This window comes from Podarcis tiliguerta (genome assembly GCF_965153285.1).
Source record: "Podarcis tiliguerta genome assembly, chromosome: 8".
Taxonomy (NCBI): Eukaryota; Metazoa; Chordata; class Lepidosauria; order Squamata; family Lacertidae; genus Podarcis; species Podarcis tiliguerta.
This window is the reverse complement of record NC_139541.1, coordinates 59,077,036-59,098,005: the sequence shown is the minus strand read 5'-3', so window position 1 is coordinate 59,098,005 and position 20,970 is coordinate 59,077,036. Positions and strand designations below refer to the sequence as shown.

Genomic DNA, 20,970 nt, shown 5'->3' with positions numbered 1-20,970 from the left:
CTTGATGCAGCGATAGACAGGATCAACACCATCTCTTCAAAAGAAAGAAAGTCTCCAGAGATTTGGCCATTGTGAAACAGTTTCGCTCAGCCAATGGGAGACTAATTCTGCAAATGAAACACACATGCGAGGAAAAAGACCCAGATGGCACTGACAAAGCAACCCTCATTCCAGTAGGTGAGTGTATGGAATACACTTATCTTATTTTCAAATCTGAAAAATTAGCACCAGACATTCCTGATGTTACTCTCCTCCTGTTAGTGGAAACATCTGCGGCTTATCTGCATATCAAAGGCCTTGCCCACATCCACTGTCCTAGCTAGGGTTGCAAAGGCATCTCAGGAAATCCTTGCCCATATAGCTCTTAAGTGGCCACAGTAGTAATGCAGCCAAAGAGAGCCATTTAAGCTTGTATGCTCAAGCAAGTTTTTTTCGTTCTCTTTCGGCGCCCGGAAAAAATGCTTTCCCGAGGAAAATTATTTCAGTATGTTCTTATGCTGCAGTCAATAGTTTGAGAAGAATTAGCTTTCTAGGTCATCAGAACAAGGAAGCAGTCAGGCCTACAAGGCGAGGGAATGAGAGTGAAAGAAAAAACAACACACACACACCAGTCTTATGAAAAGGAATTGGGAGGTGGGGGAGAGAGGTGGAAAGGGAACGAACAGATGCAACTTTGCCAACTTCAGCCGGTCAGGAAAGCAGACAGGAAAACCAAACCGGGGACGCTAGCACGGAGAAATTGGGACACTGCAGCCCTGATGTGATCCAATTTCAAAAGAATTATGTCTCGCCGCAGAAACAGAGTGTGTGCTCAACAGCAACAGTGTTTGTGTGGGGATTTATGCCCTCCCATTGAGGCATGAGGAGAACCTCAACTAGTGCTTAAAGGCTACACCCACCAAGAAAGTGGGGGGGGGGGGGAGGGAAAGCCTGGTGGGTGTTAAGGGAAGGTTTCTTCAATGGATGGCCCCCATTTCTCTTAACATCTGAGCTCAGCCTCTTCTTGAAAAGGATTGTTCTTCACATTCTAACTCTTATGGGAGGCTCTTTGTTTTAGTGTATTTCATTCTTGATTTTAGTTAGCTGCCGTGAGTGATGCATCAACACTAAGCCCTTTGCACTCATATAGTCATAGTCCCCCCCCCCCCACTTTAGATGGGAAAGTGGGGATAATAATACTGGCCTACCTTAAAAGGTTGCAAGAATTAACATACTAAAAAATGGAGAATGTATTTGAAGTGCTGTGAATACTCAAAAGCACTACATCGATTATTTTCTAAAACCAGATCCATGCCTCTGATGATAAATCCTCAACAAGAGCCATTTCAAGAAAATCAGTTGCCGAAGTTTTTTCCAGACACTGCAAGTCACGAACAATTAAATAAAAAATGTTATTGCTAGGAACCTGCAAGGAGAAGTTCCTTTTTTGCTTTGCTCTGCAGGTAGGCTTAGTTAAAGGTGATGGTGGAAGCAGAATACCTCTGCATGTAAAAGCAAAAAAGATTTATCTAACCATCACCCTGACATGCTATGTGTTTTATTTGCAGGGATGGTGTCTGCTTCTGGGAGGGAGCACATATGCAATCAACTCCCACTCCCTGGTAGACTTCAGAAAAATGCCTTGACACTTGATTGTGCTAGCAGCACAAAATGTGTTTGTGGCCCTTTATATCACAGGTGGAGAATAATTCTGATTTCATTTTCAAAATGTTCATCATCCAAACAATCCTGCAAGGTCTTTTACTGATTCTATTTTACAGGTGGAAAACTTAGGTCAGAGACCAAGTGCCGTCCAGAGTGTATGGGGCAATCCAGCTAGATTGGCAGGGTATAAGTAATAAAACTATTATTGTTGTTGTTGTTGTTGTTATTAGTTGGTCACACACTTTAATAAACACAGCTAACCTGGCTGCAATTACTCTGGAGAAAAAGCAGCCTCAGGCCCCAATCTGGATTATGCTCCTGATTCAGACTGTGGCAACTTTCTCCTGAAAACCACTCTGTACCTGGCTTCCTCCGGAGGAACCGGTGATGGCATCATGGCAAACCCCTATGTTTCATTGCACCTAGACTTTCTCAGTTCCTGCGGTTCTGTTCCCGTGGTTCTGTTTGTGTCTCAAACATAAGTGGAACCTCAAGCTGCCTTTGGAGGCCTCTTGATATTGCAACTTAGAAACTTTGACTTTGAAAGACTGCAAATTCCAGAAACAGCCACTAGGTGGTGGTGTTACATAAAGCATCAGCATTTTTCCATTGGCTATGGCCATCACCTGATCATGAAGCTATTCACATCTTCATATTTGTCCCCCCAGTTTACTCCGGCAATATACTTTTCTTGCCTTGTAAAAGGCACTGGGGCTAAGCCAGGGCTCTAGTTCAAGCCCCTATGCCTGCCTCCTCGTTTTATTTTCTTACTTGAGAACTCAACGTGCATATTTTCCACATCCAGCGTATGTTCTCTGCATGCTTTTGAATAGTTAGGTATCATGTCCCCAGAACATTTGTCTTTTCTGAGCAGTCACCATGCTGTAAGTTAGTCCTTGGGGAAAATGCAAAGTGTCTGCACATTCATAGGATGCTATGTCAGGCCACTGGTCCAGCTAGCTCAGAACTGTCTACTCTAAACTGACTGGCTCTTCAATGTTCCAGTTAATTCCATTGGATCTAACTGTCAGTCCTTGGAAAAAGAGTGTGTGTGCAGGTACTTTCTCCCTCTTGTGGGTGGGGCCACGGGTGTAGAGTTTTTTTTGGAGGGGGCTGCTGGAGTGATGTACCCCATGCTTGAGCTAGAGAATGAGTGGGAGGAAGGAGGTGGAAAAGCCTAGTTCTGAAACCCGGACAAATCTTCCTTCCTTGCCTGATCAGCTTTTCTTTCTTTTCTTTTGTTGCCTCTCACCCAGGGTGTGCTGCTGCTGCTGCTGCCTGCTGTTTTCACAAACTCAGCCTGCTCAGTGGCAACAAGAACACATTGGAAGAAATAAACACTAGCACAGAGAGATACTTGAATCTCAGCCCATCAGCAGCCAAAAATGTTACTTCTCAGTAAGGCTGTGCTGGAGTTTGTGCTTTGTTTTGTTCTCCTTGGCTGCAGTTCAGATAAGAGCTTCACAACAGCTGGAAAAGGCAGGGAAAAGGAAAAGAAGACCTTTGCTCCCTTTAATGCTACATAGAAGGGTGTGCGTGTGTCTTTTAACCTCCTTACATACCACATTTAAACATCCGATGAGCCTAGTCGGTTGAGCAGTAATTCCTGTGCAAGAGATGCCCATCTTCTCTGCTAGCCTTTAAGACACCTGGGTAAAGATACCCTTTCACTTACTCTCTCACAGTTCTATAAATTATAATTCTGCATCAGCAATACATGTACTCTGGAATGATGCTGAGAAACATCTTGTTCTATCACCAAATGCAACAGATACCATGAGGTAGAGTGAGGCAGCTGCCTCAAGGGGTGGGTACTGAGGGAGGGAGTGCAGTGCTCTCAGGACAAGGGACACATGATCCTATTTGACTGACCCGCCTAACAGTTGCATTTTACACTAGCTGCAGTCTCCAAACTCTCATCAAGGGCAGTCCTCCTCAAGGCAGCAGCAGTCGGCACAGAGCACGAGGAACTAGAGGGCTGAGTCAAAGGATTCAAAGAAAAGGTAGGTTTAGAGTAAGGGAAGGCAGTCCCAAGCACACTGGGCAAAAAAGAAGTTAGAGTGGAATCTTTTGGGGGACCTTAATATAGATATTATGTACATTTTGTACATTATGTACATGTAGATTTTATGTACATTATGTACATTACCTAGCTGCAGTCTTTGCAACAACTCTGTAAGGCTGCCTTTTCTCCAAAACGTCTGTGCTGGCTAGGGCCAATGGGAGTCACACCAAAGCATCTGGAGGGCACCAGTTGGGCAAAGGCTGCTGTCAGGTATGCCAGTGGTATCTTTCCATTTTGCAGATGGGGACGTGGCAGGGGAGGAAGGCTGAGCAATAGACTGTGGCTTGTCCAATGCAACCTATGGAGTTCATGGCAGACATGAGAAGTGAACTGGGGATTGCCTGATTTGTAAGTGTCTCTGAGCCACTATGATACACCACTTCCGGGATATGCCTGGCAAGGATTTCCTGGTGCCCAGAGCCTACACTCCTTTTCCTGAAATTAGTTTTGAGAGAAGCATTCCATTGTAATCAGCAGAATAGGCTGTGGTGTGTGGTTGGTTGTTGTTGTTGTGTTGTGCTGTCCACAGTTTCTCTAGTTTGCAGTTGTGTCCACAGGCCCCACAAGGTTGGTGACTCCTGCAGCCCTAAATCTCATATACCACATCATTTGTGAGTGCCATGCCGCCTATTTATAGCTTAAGCCACTTTCCTCTAAAAATTGCACCCAAGCAGAGACCTGATTTCCCCCAAATTCCACTGAATCTTATTTATTTAATATCATTTCATAAAATTTATATACTGCTTGATTGCAAAAAAAAAAAAAAAAAACACAACAAAAAAACAACCACCTCAACATTGTTTACCAAAAATGCTTTGAGGTTTTTTTTTCCCCAGCAAGAAGTTTTATACACATTTTAGCTTTTCGAGGTAAATATCCCAGGTTTGCATATATACATTATGGTAGTGTATATATGCTTTCTACACCAATATTCCCTGTGTAAAGAATAAAACAAATGAAGAAGCATCTTTGGAAAGAACTGCTGATAACTTATTAAATGTGAACTCTTACGTGGTTGTGAAGATGAGGAACAGCACTTAAACATTTGCCAGGTTTCATTTATTTTAATTGGCTGCTTTTATAAGCCTCCTGTGCATCACCAACAACCCAGCACATCTGATTATCAGGTGTGCCAAAACATAGGTGCCATGTGGGAAAGTGCTTATGCCACTTGTTTTGCAGACAGGAGCTGCCTTATACCAAGGCAGACAAACAATCCATCTAACTCAGTATTGTCCAAACTGACTAGTAAGCAGCTCTCCAGGGTTTCCCTACCCTGAGAGCTGCCAGGGATTGAACCTGGGATTTCGGCATACAAAGCAGATGTTCCACCACTAGGGCCTGCCCTTCTCTTTCAGGGATCTACACCTCTGGATCTGCTCTCTCTTGTCCATGTGTCTTTACCAACCTAGATAATAAGCCTGCAGTCTCCAGCAAGGTTCAGCAAAGCTGTGTCTCCAGTTCAGAGTGAAGCAGTCCCCAGGGACCATTGATTACTTCTCTGATTTTGTCTGTTGTCAGCCAGAGAAGCCTGTCTAGATTTCATTCCGTACTGCCCCCAGTATCCCTCAACAATGACCAGGAAGCCCCTTTGCTGTCCAGCTGTGCTGCTGCAACTGGAGAGCACCTGCTGTCTCACAGTGGTAGCCTGAAAACCCTCCCTTCACACCCGGCCTGCAGCAGTCACAAAACTTCCTCACTTATAGGGCAGAGTAAGAGCATTTACCAAAAGACAGTTTTCACCGGTGCCAAGTTACTTACACTGTTTTAACAGCAGCGGCTTTATTTACAAGCTCAGAAGTTTTTAACTTGACCTTGTCATCAGTCTTGGTATGGAGTAAAAGATTTAATAACTGTAATTCACCTCCATCCTGAGGGGGCAAAGGGATGCAATGGCCTAAATGTCAGTACCCTTCTCAGGCTTGTGTTTCCTGCTTGTGTGCTTTTGTAACTCTAATAGTAAATTTCCCAAGGTTTGGGTGAATCACCTGAGGAGGTCTGAAGGACATCTGTTTTCATAGCTCACAGATTGTTTGTTGGAGAACTGCACTGCAAAATCTGGGTAAGTGTGAATTTTGAAGGATGCCTATGTTTTGGTTCTCATATTGCTTTGATAAATCCAGCTTTGAATGCTAACAGAATCACCCCCACCCTACCAACTGTGGCTGCTCAGGGTTTCAGGAAAGAATCTTTCCTTGCCCTGTCTGGAGATTCCAGGGATGAAATCTAGGACCCTCTGCACACAAGTCATGCGGTCTACTACTGAGCTACAGCCCTTTCCTGTGAAAATGCTGATTGCCACACATCTTAAAAGAAAACTAAATGAATAACATGCTTTAAAAACAGACTGGGTGTGATAGGTCGCCCAGCCTTACTTTAGGATGGGAAGACGGTTGCTGCCTGCCAAGTGCCTGAGCCAAGCTCTCTTCTATTCTGGGGAAGTCATCCTGTGCAATATGGGATGTGGCCCTTGGGTGGGAGACATGGCTGAATAAGGCCACTGTGTAATCATAAAACTGATGATCCACTAGCCAAATGGAACAAGGCAGCCACACCTATATTTCGGCCCCTCCTCTAGGGTCTGCCCTAACTTTAGGTAGAGTGAGGCTGATGCCTCAGTCCCTTGCTACAAAAGGGCAGCAGATGGTCTCTTGTTTTATTATTATTGGAATTTATCTCCCAGAGAGAGATACTCATGGGATTTTTCTGCCTCAGGTGGTAAAATAACACACACATAATGCACACTTTTTTGGGGGGGGGGAGGGGAATGGTGCAATTTACTGTTCTGCCTCAGGCAGCAAAATGCCTTGGGCTGTCTGCATCCTCCTGTGTTGATCATTGACTGCTAATCCTGAAAACAGAACGGCACTAACAGAGAACTGGGGCACAGTGGGAATCAAGTGCTCCACATATATATTTAGACCACAACTCCAGTCATCCCTGATGTTTGGTCACACTTGCTGGGATAGATGGGAACCGGCAATAAACTAAATCTGGAGGGCACCATGATTGCTACCCCTGCCATAAACGATGAAGTTAGATATAAATTACCCCATCAAAAACCAAACCAACCAACCCACAGGCTACTGAGGAAGGCAATACAAGAAAATAAAAGAGCGAGGGAGCCTCCCTCCACCAAGCAAAATACAACTACCCCCACCTAAAGTCACTAGCCAAATGAAACAGCATGCCAATTCATACTCTGGCTATGTAAACATTATCAGCTGAAAGTGCATCTTGGCTGTTCTTCTCAATTTGGATCAAAGCTGGCTTGGGAGAAAATGCATCAAAATGCACTATTTCCTAAGAAACTCCGGGATATATATGGATTGTGCTAACATCATGTGTACACTGCTTCCCAAACCAGAAGTGGAAGTGCACTGGATGCAGACTAAATCGGAGTGTGTACGCATCCTCCGTCTTCCTGAAGGGGACGTTGTTATGGCACATCCATTCCACTCAACATCCTGCCTTTAGCTGTGGCTGTCTCCAGCAGGTACCCCAGAGGGAAGGAAAAACCCAAAAACTCAGGCTACTGCAGCAGGAAACAATGTCCTGCCAGCCTGGGCCCCAGTTTCCTCTCCTCTCTGGGTGGCCTGCCTTGATTGCCTGACTTTCCTCAGCTGAAAAGCACACCAGGCTTCCTGTCCAATGGTCTCGCTCTCCAAACCAACACCTGCATGAACACGATGGCAAGCCAATCAAAGGAAGCACTCAAACAGAGACATATTCCTAGGCTCCCCCGCCAATGCAAACCCACTTGAGCCAGCAGAAGTGCAAAGGCTCCTGGGAGTCGTATTCCACCTCTAGGCAAAACAAAAGGTGAATTGTTTTACTGGGCACCATATATTCTACAGCGTATCTCCTTTGCTGGCCCACACCAGCGTTTCAGACCTGCCCTGCCGCAGTTATTTTGCAGTTTGAGGCAAAATACACAGGAGTCCCTTTTGTAGCCCATACACTGAAGCAAGGCTGGAGTGCGGGGGGAGGTCAGAACAGGGAAGCAAATTAAAATATTCTTCCCAGCTACATTGCAGAAATTGGAACCCACTTACTCAGCTAACTTCTGATTATAAGAAGGGGGAAAATAATAATAAAGATAATTACATCTCCTGTCACAGAAAACGCCAATATCACACCCTGGTCCCATAATACAGCACCTACACTCTCAACAACAATAGACTCAAGGGTGGTGTCTTGTCCAGAACACATGGGGGGCAGGGGCAAGTCTAAACCCATGCCTTCCCAGTCCAGCACTCCAGCCACTGCACTCTCCAATCACCTTGGGTTGTGATGCCATTGCCATGTAACCGCAGTAAATACTAAGGGAACTGATCTGAGAACCCAAGTCTTTTCAGGGAAAGCAATAAGGTTCAGCATGTCCTGAGATCTGACAAGCCTCAGGCAGAATAATGTGTGTGTGTGTGTGTGTGCGCACACATGCCTAGCAACAGCCACAACTGTTGTTCCATCATCTGAAGGGAGCAGAGCTAACCTCTATGTGCACAGCTGCACTGTGAACTTATATCTGTTTTACATCAGCTTTTTTATTTATAGATATCTGTATGTTGCTTTTCTGGGGAAATCCCATCCAAATAACTTTTCAACAATACAAAGTACATGCAAAAAACAATCAGTATCAATAATACCAAGAAAAAAGACCACGCACGCGCGCGCACACACACACACACACACACACACGTACTGTATATGTATGTGTTTACATATAGAGAAAGTATAAAAATAAATGTAAAGAAATAAAAACAGACTCACGATTCCAGTAGTATAATGATATACCAACTTACTTTCAATGAGTGAAACATAAACTACATAGAGGAAGGGCCAATCAACACAAATCAGACTTCAAGGCTTTACAAAAAGGCAGAAGCCAACCCCAGCTCCACTGTGTTGAGCCACCACAGAAAAGGCTTGCTCCCTTGTGGTTCTCTCAAGCTGACTGGTCGGTAGTTTCCTGAATCTTCTTTTTACCCCACCTTCAAAAAGGGTTGGGGGCTAGACCCAGGAAACTCCCAAATGATTAGCTTGACACCGATACCAAGAAAGGTCCTAGAATAGATTGATATGTCAGCACATAGAAAAAAAGGGTGCTATCATCAGTGGCGGAGCATATGCCTGCGCTGCCCAGGGTGGGCGCGCTCTCAAGGGGGGCAGGGCATGGAGGGCGCCCTCCCAGCTGGGGGATAGCCACTTGGGTGCACGGAGTGGCGTGTGCACCCTGCAGCTGGGGGCGGAGCAAGCCGCCGATGGTGGACATTCAGCACACCACATGCCCGTGACTCCCAAGCCTCCCCCAGCTGCCAAAACAAAGGGGGAAGGGGTGAATGCTGCTGGCAAAGCGGCGCAGCTCCCTCTTTTCCCTGACAGCTTGGGGTAGGCTTGGGAGTCGTGGGCGGGCAGGTGGTGTACCAAATGTCACCCCCCTCAGTGAAGATACCTGGGGCGTTCCGCTCCCACTGCACCCCCCTTCCTCCGCCCCTGGTTACTAAGACCCAGTATGGGTTTCTCAAAAACAAGTCATGCCAGATGAACCTCCTGTGTGTTTTTGATAAAGTTACAAGCTTTATGGATCAGGGGGATGCTGTGGACATAGTGGATCTTGATTTCAGTAAGGCTTTTGACAATGTTCCCCATGATATTCTTGCAGAAAAGCTGGTAAAATGTGGGCTTGACAAGGTAACAGCTAGGTAGATTTGTAGCTGGTTGACTGAACCTAAAGAGTGCTCACTAATGGTTCCTCATTATCCTGGAAAAAAATGACAAGTGGGGTGCCACACAATTCTATCCTGGGCCCACTGTTGTTCAACAACTTTATAAATGACAGGGATGAAGGAATGGAGGGGTTGCTCATCAAATTTGTAGATGATACCACACTGGGAGGGGTAGCTAATGCCACAGAAGACTGAATCAGGAATCAAGATGATCTTAGAAGTCTGGCCCATACTGGGCCAAAACTAATAAAATGAATTTCCACAGAGACAAATGTACCAGCTGCACAAATATAAGATGGGGGACACCTGGCTTTCCTGTAGTACATGTGAAAAGGATCTAGGGGTCTTAGGAGACCACAAGCTTCATGTGAGTCAACAGTGTGATGAAGCAGCAAAAAAAAGCAAATGCTATTCTAGGCTGCATCAACAGAAGTATAATGTCCCAGTCAAGGGAAGCAATAGTACCACTTTCTTCTGCAGCCATTCTGTGGCCTAACTACCACCATCACGAATGCAGACCACACACTGCAACCTTATGGCCTCCAGGCAACCTCTGCTAGTCAACAGACACAGCGCCACACACTCTTAGGCACCACTGTGAGACAACCAAAATGGCACAATCTCTTCATCACCTAGCAACCAGCACTGGGAGGCACAGCATGATGGCCTCCTTTCTCCTAGCAACTACCACTTAGACCTTAAACATCTTCTCCGTTAACTATGGTTTCTACTTGTAGGAGAAAAGGGCAGGGATGGAATCACCATAATTACTGTGGGGTCTAGGCAGAGGAGGTGTGAAGCTAACATTGAACATAGAAAGATGAAGGCAACAATTTTTTAAAAATTATCAGTTATATGCCAACCTATAGCCAAGTTCTCAGGGCTACTGGCAAGAAGAATACAGTGGTACCTCGGGTTACATACACTTCAGGTTACATACGCTTCAGGTTACAGACTCCACTAACCCAGAAATAGTACCTCAGGTTAAGAACTTTGCTTCAGGATGAGAACAGAAATCGTGCTCTGGTGGCACAGCGGCAGCGGGAGGCCCCATTAGCTAAAGTGGTGCTTCAGGTTAAGAACAGTTTCAGGTTAAGAACGGACCTCTGGAATGAATTAAGTTCTTAACCTGAGGTACCACTGTAAAAGTAAACTGAACATTTTAAGTAGGTAAAAACAGTAAGAGGCCTGGGCCTGGGAGTTGTTGTTTCTTCAAGATAAAACTCTACAACCCCACCCCACCCCCACTTCTGCCTCCTCCGGACTCTGTGCACCCGAAGGCTACTTACCTATGTACTGCCCTTTGCCTTCCCGAAATGGAGGGCCGAGAGGTCCTTTCACCACAGGCTGCATGTATTTGATCTGCCCATAACCACCTCCAGCTCCCCCTCCAGTCACCGTGGAGATGCCAACCACCAGCAACAGCCACAGGGTTACTTCATGGAGCATCGTGGCTTTGTTGGTAGTCTCTCTGCAAACAAAATGTGACAGCAAAATCACCTTTTGAGAGGATCTCTAAGCTGTTCCTTGGATATTTTTAGCAAAACCAAAGCAGGTGTATGTGTGTGTGAGAGATTTTGCTAGAGCAGGGATGGGGAACCTCAGGCTCTGGAACCAACTACGGCCCACTGTGCCAAACACCCTCCCAAGCCACTAGCCCTGCTGTGCACCCTCCCTGAGTGTTTTTGCCTGGTTTTTGCCTCTTGAGATCTGATATGCTTCTTGCTAAACTTGATGGAAGAGAGGAAGGTGTCTGCATGAAATGCTGTGTAGAAGAGGTCAGCTTAATGTCCAAAAGTCCACATTTCTTTCTCTGCCCACTTTTGGTTCTGGCCCTCCCTGTGGCTCTCTGGCTCAAAAAGGTTCCCTGCCTCTGAGCAAAATTCCCCAGTGTTTTCCCTCTGCTACCTCCTCCGGAATTTCCCACTCCCCCAACACCCGTTCTCCTCCTTTGTAGCCACTGGTTCTTGATGCTGCCAAATTATTTTACTGAGGCCTTTCTATCCATGCTCCTCCAAGTAGAAGACCCTGTATCTGTTGTTGCCTCTCCTAGAATGTGCCCTTCACATTCCTGACAAGAACACCCCATCTGATATGCAGACAAATGGAGGCAAGATACAGAAGGGCAACTGCATTCCTGTATCAAGTGGGAATTTCAGCTAGCATGGAATGTGGTACCTGCCAACCCCATTTTATACATCTGTTGAACATGGACAGACTGGCCCCTCCCTAATTCTTTGTATCAGGGCACCCCAAGAAACAGTGTGGGCAGATTACCCTAGTGGGGATACATCGTGAATGCATAGCTGACTCCTGAGGGCTTGCGAAGAATCCATGCAACCACGTCTTTTAAATCAGGCCACTTGTTTCAAAAACAGCCAAAGCACATATTTATTCATTCAAAAACATTCCTAGGTTGCTTTTCAGTAGAACAAACCACAACTCACAGGCTGAGTACACACCATACATTTAAATAAAAGAATCCTGGGAACTGTAGTTTACTAGAGATGCTGGGAATTCTAGCTCTCTACAGTTCCCAAGATTCTCTGGGGGCGAGAAATGTGCTTTAAATGTATGGTGTGTACACAGCTAAAGTTTTTTTTAGCTATGTTTTACAAAACAGCAATATAAGAGCACCGTTGTAAAGTACCCACAGGGCTGCATAACTAACAAAAACCTGACATTGGGTAGAAACAAACCACCGTGGATGCCCATCCTACTTTTATTTTATTTGTTTATTTATTAGATTTCTATACTGCCCTTCATTGAAAGATCTCAGAGTGGTTCACAAGACAATATCACAGGGCCCTCTTCATTCCATAAGGTAGGGACCTCTGCAGAGAATGCCTACCAATGTCTTTCTACCAGATGCTTCTCTGCAGGCTGTTGCACGATCAGCATGGCATTCTCTGATTATTTTAAATGAACTCACAGATCTATAAGGGGGGGGGGGGAGAGACACTATTTCAAGTAACTTGGTCCCAAGTGCAGTGCTTTTCAACCTCGGTTCCCCCATTTGTTCCTGAAGTACAACTCTCACCACTCCTGACCTTGAGCTTAGCTGGCAGGGGATGACAGGAGTTGTGGTCCAACAACATCTGCAGACTCAAGGTTGAAGATTCCTTCAGGGCTTAAACTGCTATCAAGGACTTCTTACAACTGGCTTGGTAGGAAACTGGCAGTCTGTGCAGCCCTCCAGCACAGGAGCTGTATGTGCGTGGCTAGATACCTTGCTCAGCATTGTAGCCGCTGGGTTTGACCCCAGCTGCAATTTCCAAACCAGCCTTAAGGGTAACCCCATACAGAGTGCATTACAGCAGTTCAATTTTGAGGTTACCAAGGCATGGGTGAGAGCAACTAAGCTATCCCTTCGTATTTCCAGGAACAGGTCTAGCTGTTATGCCGGCCATGGCAAATATGCCTCTGAAGTAAATGACGCCCACTCTAGAACGCTCCTTACAGATTCATCCACCACCACCACCTACCCTTTAATGAGATCATAATGAAGCAACAGTGGGGCGGGGGGATGACCAAGCTGAGGGTTATTATCACGTCTTTCGACTGAGCAGGATTTCCTCCAGCAAAAAATGTGTGCGCTTGGGAATTGGCTCTTGAGAGCGTCTCTGATTCCAAAGCCAAGGCCTCACTGTGCTGCCTTTGAAACCCTCTGGCTTGAAGAGGGGGTGTGAAGAAACCCTGTTGTGTTTGGCGACTTGAAAAATGACTATGTCAGAGACACAATTCCCTCACTTGGAGTATCGCCAGAGCTAGTAACTCTCCGCTGTGGTGCTTCTTAAAACGTCAACAGGAGTTTGTTTGTTCAAGTACTTATGAGTAACCTTGACTGCTTATGATGCTCAGTAATGCCAGACGCTTGCTAAAGTGCCCACTTGTGTAAAATTAAAGGGCCTTCTATAAATACTGCCTTCCACTCTTGCGACATTTTCCGAGGCACAGGCTTCAAATGAGGCCTGTATGAAGCAAAGGACAGTTTATTTTCTGACAGGTTTAATGACACAGAACACCAAAAGTGCTGTGGACTAATTGAACCACAATCGCCATTAATAAAAATTAAAGACCTCGGCCTTTTCCTGCCTCTGAAGGAATGAAGAGAACTACTCCTCGGCTGGATTTGATTGGAATTTCCTGAGCTGAAACGGGAGCGGGGGGAGGAAAAAAAAATACACCATGAAGAAAGAGGAAGAAGAGTTTTAACAGCGGGTAGCGATGGAGATTGGCCCCCACATGGAAGTGATTTGAATGCTATGTGGGCTTGGCGGGAACCCGAAAGATCTTTAGTAGCAATGTCATTCCTCATCTAACCCAAATGATGTATATTAAGTCTCCTTTTATTACTTTTACCTTTGAGAAGAGGGCTCCTGCCCTCACCCGGCCAAAAGGTGGCTAGCGCTGCAGCTGACGTTCCAATGATCTGAGGGAAAGAGTTTGCGTTGGCTGCTTCCTTCCATGTCTCCCAAGATTTCTGCACAAACTGCCCCCTTGTCACCAGCAGAGGAAATGGCTCCTCGCTCAGAGAGGAAGCTGGTGCAGGGCAAGAATTAATGCAAGCTACATGGGACCCCAGGAGGAATAAGACCTATCACCTTTCCTTTAAAGGAAAAAAAACAAACCCCAGCAACTTTTGAGGCTCCACCTGAGACTAATTTTACAGTGAAATCGGTGTAGAGTGGTGTCAAAACATTTTTCAAAGAGGGCCAGATTTGATGAAGTGAAGGGCTGTGAGGGCCGACCAATGAGCCAACCATTGGCTGTTGACCTTTTTTTAGGGTTGAAGTTGTTGAGGGTTTTTTTAGGATTTTACCCCAGGAAACAAACTGCCACAGGGGCCGGATCAAACCGGCTGGTGGGCCGGATTGGAGCCCTCCAGCTCTTTTGGACTACTACATCTCCTATCACTCCTATCAGCTCCGACCAGCACAGAAAGCTGCCCTAGAGCAAGCTCATTGTGGAAGGACATGAGTGGGGAAAGAACTGCTAAGCTGATCTTCTAGGGAGAAGGGAGGATACAATGGACTATCCTGGAAAAGAACATTCCTAGCAGGCTAAAACCTTGAACAGGAGCATTCCTAAATTTGGTATTTTTTACAAATCTTCAAGTCTCTGTGACTGTCTGATACTTGACTTGTGCAGAAAGCGTTCCTGGGAACCGAATCATAGCCACCTATGAAAGAAAGTTGGTAAGGGTGGCTTCCAATCCAAACTTTATTCAATATTCACCTGATCATTAGATTACTATCAAACAGATTCCTCTCTAGCGGTGCCTCCTTCTTACTCAGCATAGATGAGATATTGGATATGTACTATCAACAATCAGCAATTCATGGCAACTGAGCATACTCAGCCCTCTTCACTGGGTTGCTTATTGAATTCCCTCCCACCCTCCAAACTGAGTATTTTTTTGGGAGGTACTTCTGCTGCACACTTAGCTACTTGCATTTTGGGGGAGTGGGAACAGGGATGATGATGGAGAAATGCTGCTATTAAATGCAACCCAAAGTACGATGTTCAAAGAATGAATCTAACAACAGGAAACTACGGTATATTTTTCACTGTCCCCCCTTTTAAATCTTGCCCTTACCAAAACAATAAGGACCTTGCTACTGCAGATGACTCTGAGATTTTGTCTGTGTAACTGTTTCTCTCTCCTCTCTTTCAAGGTTTTCTTCATACCAATCCCTCAAGCCACAGAACAGGCAGAATCCCAAACCAAGTAGGCTTCAAATGAAAGGTAAATATACGCCAAGGCCTTTACTATTCATTATAATTTTCCTTGTTTGTTTGTTTAACCTTTCAACAGTGTGGAGTTGAATGGGATTCAAACAACAACAGACCACAGGAAGCTGCCTTAGACTAGCTCAAGCTATTCACCCCTTTCACTGGCAGTGGCTCTTCAGGCTCTCAGGTGGAGATCTTTGTCCATTTGCTGCTATCTGATCTTTTAAACCAGAGGTGCCAAGGATTGGATTTAGGACCTTCTGCATGTGGAAGGCCAGTACAAGCAGCAACTCAACAAAGCTCATTTATCACAACCCAATTGGAAGCCAGTAGTCAAGAACAATGAATACATAGCCATGAGTTTCCTTCTTATGCATATAAGATGGCTTGCTGAAAGCAGATCCGTAAGGTTTACCCTAGTCAGGTGCACATCAACAGCTAGACCCAGGGATTCGGCCTAACAGGGTCTTCATTTACTCATGAGCACTAATAGGCTGGAGATGGACAGCAGCATATTCAGTGCTGCATCACTGCCCCTGCCATTTTTATTTTGACCAACAGTCCCCCTGGTTTAATCAACTGGGCGTGCAGACAATATTCAGCTAGATGGACTAACGAAACCAAGTCTTATGAGGAACACTTGAGTGTTGGGTATGTTTAGCCTGAGTAAGAGGAGACTGAGAGGAGATAAGGGCTGTCACATAGAAAATGGAACAAGCATGTTCTCTCCTGCTCTGGAGGGTAAGACCTGAACTAATAGATTCAAGTTACGAGAAATGAGGTTTCAACTGAACATCAGGAAGAACTTTCTGATGGTAAGAGCTGTTCAACCTTGGGAGGTGGTGGACTCTTCTTCATTGAAGACGTTTAAGCAGAGGTTGGGTGGCCTCCTGTCAAGGATGCTTTAGTTGAGATTCCTACATTGCAGGGGGTTAGACTAGAAGACCCTCAAGACTCCTTCCAACTCTACAATTCTCTGTTTCTGTTATTCTATCCAGCAATGATCTGGACAGGCTCAGAGGCCACAGAGGCAACAGATGGGCAGGGCAAGTCTGGGACAGGGCAGAGAGCTAACTGTGCAGGATAGGGAGACGCTGCACCTGAGGTAGCTGGACATTAACTCCCCAAGGAATCTTTCAGACCACCAGGACCCATAGTGCCAGAGCCTGGACCCTGATGGAACCTTCCCCTGAGACTGAAGAACCAGATGCCTCCCACTGCATATTACTAGCCAGCCAGCCAGCTAGCCGGCATCAGGAGGGATGCTATGGAAAGGAGGAGGAGGGCCCATCTTTAGGCCAGACCGCTGGTCATTTAAGGCTCTGAAGTGCTCTCAAGGGCGTGCAGCCTAGAAGAGGTAATCTGGAGACAGAGACCTAAAAGGCTTTAGTCTGCTCCTAGTCTTTATTACAACAAGTTGCTCATTTAGAGCTGTCTGTGGTCCAGTAGCCTTGCAACATACCAAAACACATCAGAAGCAAAGACTGCCTTTCCCCAGTCTCTGTAGAGGTACTTTGTTTAGGAATTGCCTAGCACCTTTTCTGTGTCTCCATTGGGCTTCCCCTTTCCCGCTCTCTGAGGTATTTTATATCCTCCCGGTCTCTCCTCCGTTCTTTCTACCTAAGGTACAGTAGCTGGGCTCCTTCTCTGCCATCAGGCAGCTGATTGGGAGTCTCTCAGCTTTCTTCTCCCACAGGCAATATCCAAATGTGGTCTCCTCTGCAGTCATTGCCTGGTTGGTGAGAATTGGGGCCTGCCTAAATGACCAGGTGCCAGCAAAGGGCTAGTGAGGCCTGGGAAGCCTTCACAGACTCATTTCAGGCACTCATAATGTCAGAGTCATGAAGTGTATCCCAGCTATGCCACTGACTGATACAGAAAGCAAAATATCCTCAAGGAGACGAGAGCTCTGCTTAACATGATGGGAAATGCTAAGAAACTTTTAACGACTTCTCTCATGAAACTGTACTCATGAGTTGTACAGGGCCCCAAACTAGCAGAATCTTAATCTGTTGTTTGGATTGGGTGACCAAACAAACAAAACAAGCCAGCCAAATGTATAAATATAGACAGCATTTTAAGCCAAAAACGTAAAACTAGGAATACAGTCAACAATGGTGGAACACAGGAATGAACCAGAAATTCAAAACTCAGTATTGTGTCTGTTACCCTGAGTTCCTTTGGGAGGAAAATAAGTTGAATAAATATTATGGAAGTAGTAGTAGTAGTAATATAGCACAGGCATAATAATATGGTAATGCACTACAGCAATACAGCAATGCATGCACACACCACTTTATAGGCGAGTATGTTTATAGATTTATTACATCTTTATCCAGGCAGTGCACACAGTCCTTCCCCCATTTTATCTTTCCAACAATCCTGTGAGGTAGGTAACAGGGAGAGAGACTGTGACTGGATTGAGGTTCAGCCACTGTTCCTCTTCATGGCTGAGTGGGGATTTGAGCCCAGGTCTCCTGGGTCTTCATTTTATGATTATTTCACATAGGCTGTCATTTAAATCTATCTAGCAGAGAAGAAAAATACAAAAAGGAGCAGAGCCAGAGAGCCACAAACATTTAGGTCATACCAGGTAAGGGGGGGGGGGGGAATCAAACTGCTGATTCAGACTATTCCACATCCCTCCATGATCCCTCTGCTTCAGCTTTCTTTTTATACAGCAGAAAACATATTTTTACAGCTGAGATATCTTAATATGGGCTTCTTCTCTCCTTTTAGACAAATCCCCATAAAACAATGTTTCATAAAAACAAGTGCTCTTCTCCTAAACTCTAAAAGACACAGAAAATAATAAAACCACCAGGGCCCCTTAGAGAAGCAAACTGGCTCGGAATTGCAGTGCAAATGAAGCCCCATATGCCTCTGATACACATAATCCACTTCCACAAAATGCAGCGTACAAGAAAGTATATGGTTGAGCAAGTCATTTTGTCTCAGAGGCCTGGATGGCTGTGCAAACACGGGTGGGGCTCATGCTGGATCTTGAGTCTGGCCAGCTGCAATATAGGCAGGTTTCTCTTTATCTCATTGCACAGGGTAGTATATCTGAATCTTAACGGTAAAGGTGTCTGTGAGTGCTTCGAGGTTGTTGCAGTTTTGAGGTGGAATTCAACCCCCATGCTGCCAAATTCAGGTTGAGCAATGAAAGATGATGTGGCACTCTTGTGAATCACACTCATTACCCACCCACCCCACCACTGAAATTGGAGAATGAAAGGGAAATGGATGGAAAGTGTGGGGTAGCACTTACTTGACCCAATGTCATATAACTTCCCTGCAAACAAAGCAGAATGAATGCTTAATAAATGGACAACGTACTTTAACTGTACCACAGTGTAGTGTGTAGAACTGGTGGAGAATGAAAACATTTTATCCATTTGATGAACTGCAAATGTTTTCAAATATATATATTGTTTTTAATGCAAGTAAGCATATGGATGTTCAAGTGCTAATTTAGAAGAAGGATTTCCCCTCTTCTTTCACACCTGAAAGAATGCTTCTTCTAAGATGATGCCTGCTGTGAAACATGTGTAGAATCTAAAAACAAAGAAATCTTGCATTTTTGCTGCAAAACTATTATTGCTTTTATTTAAAAGTTACTAGTTAATCTACTAAAATCCATACAATGAATTAACTAAGGCTGCAACCCTAAGGAATGGGGCAAAATCTGAAGGCGGTTCAACCATCAGTGCCTTGGAAACAATAGGAAGAAAATGGGAGAGGAGGATTTTGATATCCTCCAAACTGCCCCCCACTCAAAAAGCTCCCTCTTTGGTCCTACTGATGCTAGCGCTCTGGCACTGGATGGGCCAGGGTGTTGGAGGGTTTGGCATCACTTTTGTGATGCTTCACCTTTCCTTCTAGCTGTATCTAGTTTTAAATTTTTGTTATTTATAGTTTGCAAATTGTTAGGGGAACCCCCCCCCCCTTGAAAAGCAGTCTATATCTAAGTTGTTAAATACAGTTCACTAAATATGATGCAGTAAGTCCAGGGTTCAGATACGTTCTTTATATGCTGGTTTCTGTTCGCCAGGGTTACCATGCCTCCACTAGGCAGGCTGCTTCCTTTGTGGGCTATGCCTTTCCATCTGTGAAGACGAAGGAAGCTGTGCCAGCAAAACGCACCAAAGCAAATGTATCCTGGCCACTCATCAGTTGGGAATCTGGCATAACACTCCGTCTCCAGGACATCGACACTCAGCTCCGTAGAAGTTTATAAAAAGATGGGATGGGGAAGACAAGCTCTTTGGGGGCTGGCCTTGAACCCTGGCAACCTCCCATCACATCCCAGACTAAAATAAATCAGCTCAAATTGGGCGTGAAAAAGAAATCCATCGCTTGCCTAGGCCAAAACTTCCTCTGCAGACAGGGCCATGAGTGTGGGCTTTAAACCATGAACGGGCATGGGGGGGAGAGAGGGGAGAATCCACGCTGTAAACCTGGCACAAGATGCACTCACCATAGACCATCTTTAATAACTGTGCTAAAGCGAAAAGGACTGCATCTGCCAACAGTGAAACTAAAATTGGTCACAGAAGTGCATGACCAACGAGCGACAGGTTTCTAGAGTGCAAAGTACTAGAAAACTGCGCTGAAACTACGCATGATGCTCATTACAGTCTCACACACACCCAACACAAAAATATTTTTAACCTAGGGCATTTGCCTAGGTTCCAGTCTCCAATATGGGATGGCATGCTGCGGAAGGCGGGGCAGGTCTTAAACCTTTCATTTCTGCCGGTCTTCTACCCTGAAATTGCCCTCCCCTCACAACTGCTTTTAGTCTCATGAGGGTGGAGGCAGAACCAAGTGCCCATATTGGAGGGTGACTAGCATCACCTGTAATTTCTGCCTCATTTCTTAGCTAATGTCGTCTCTTTGCTTGTCACACACATGCACACACAAACTTACAAGCTTATGTACAATCAGATTTTATTTCTTGATTAAATAGAGAAGCTTTATGAAAAGCTCTGAATACCAATTGCTGGTAATTGCAGGTGGGCAGAGGTGCTGTTGCGCTTATGTCCAGCTTGCAGGATTCCCTCAGGCATCTGGTTGGTCACTGTGACAACAGGATAGTGAACTAGATTGGCCATTGGCCTGAAGCTCATCTTATGCTCTACATCAGGGGTCAGCAACCTTTTTCAGCCACTGTCCCTCAGACCATGTGGTGGGCCGGACTATATTTTGGAAAAAAATATGAACGAATTCCTATGCCCCACAAATAACTCAGAAATGCATTTTAAATAAAAGGACACATTCTACTCATGTGAAAACACGCTGACTCCCGGAACGTCTGCAGGCTGGATTGAGGAGGCGATTGGGCCACATCTGGCCCACAAGCCTTAGGTTGCCTACCCCTGCTCTACACTCACAAGGACTAGAATCTTGGGTTAGAGTTGCATGAGTAGATGTCATCCTTCCCTCCTGCTCAAAGGTGTGGAAATTTCACACATGGCCTGGTCACACAAGTTACAGAACTGTATTATTAGTTATTTACAAAAAGGCTGCACATCATCATGACAGAATCCATTATGTCTAGCCAGCCTTTAAAAATAAGGATCTAAAGCTTAATTTGAACCAAGGGACACCAGGAACTGCCCTGTAATAATAAGGGGAAGAGTGCCTCTTAAAATAGAAGATCCCTCAACAAACCAGGACTAGCATCTTCTACGTTAAGGGGCAAGGCTTCCAGATCAGAGCATACTGATAACACATAGAAAGGAAAACATGAAATGTAGGGTTGCCACTTATGCAATGCTAAAAAAAGAGGAA

General features: G+C 45.2%; 1 protein-coding gene and 2 long non-coding RNA genes across 7 annotated transcripts in view; 2 read left to right on the top strand and 1 right to left on the bottom strand.

Annotated features, from left to right (window-relative positions):
* Window positions 1-20,970, bottom strand: part of COL8A2 (collagen type VIII alpha 2 chain) — a 216,139-nt gene that overhangs the window by 5,259 nt on the left and 189,910 nt on the right. For 4 of the 5 annotated variants that reach the window (XM_083453301.1, XM_083453300.1, XM_083453302.1 and 1 more), the window contains one exon: window positions 10,728-10,909. In XM_083453301.1, coding sequence (XP_083309427.1) covers window positions 10,728-10,887 — 160 coding nt within the window. In that variant the 5' untranslated portion in view covers window positions 10,888-10,909. Of the gene's footprint in view, window positions 1-10,727; window positions 10,910-13,800; window positions 13,971-20,970 lie in introns of those variants that run through there. The other variant, XM_083453303.1, reaches the window with a different exon arrangement.
* Window positions 603-3,377, top strand: LOC310683409. Its single transcript, XR_014514403.1, has 2 exons — window positions 603-2,701; window positions 2,901-3,377. It is a non-coding gene; the product is annotated as an uncharacterized lncRNA (long non-coding RNA).
* LOC310683408 lies at window positions 4,901-19,589 on the top strand. Its single transcript, XR_014514402.1, has 4 exons — window positions 4,901-5,771; window positions 12,185-12,262; window positions 15,117-15,187; window positions 19,229-19,589. It is a non-coding gene; the product is annotated as an uncharacterized lncRNA (long non-coding RNA).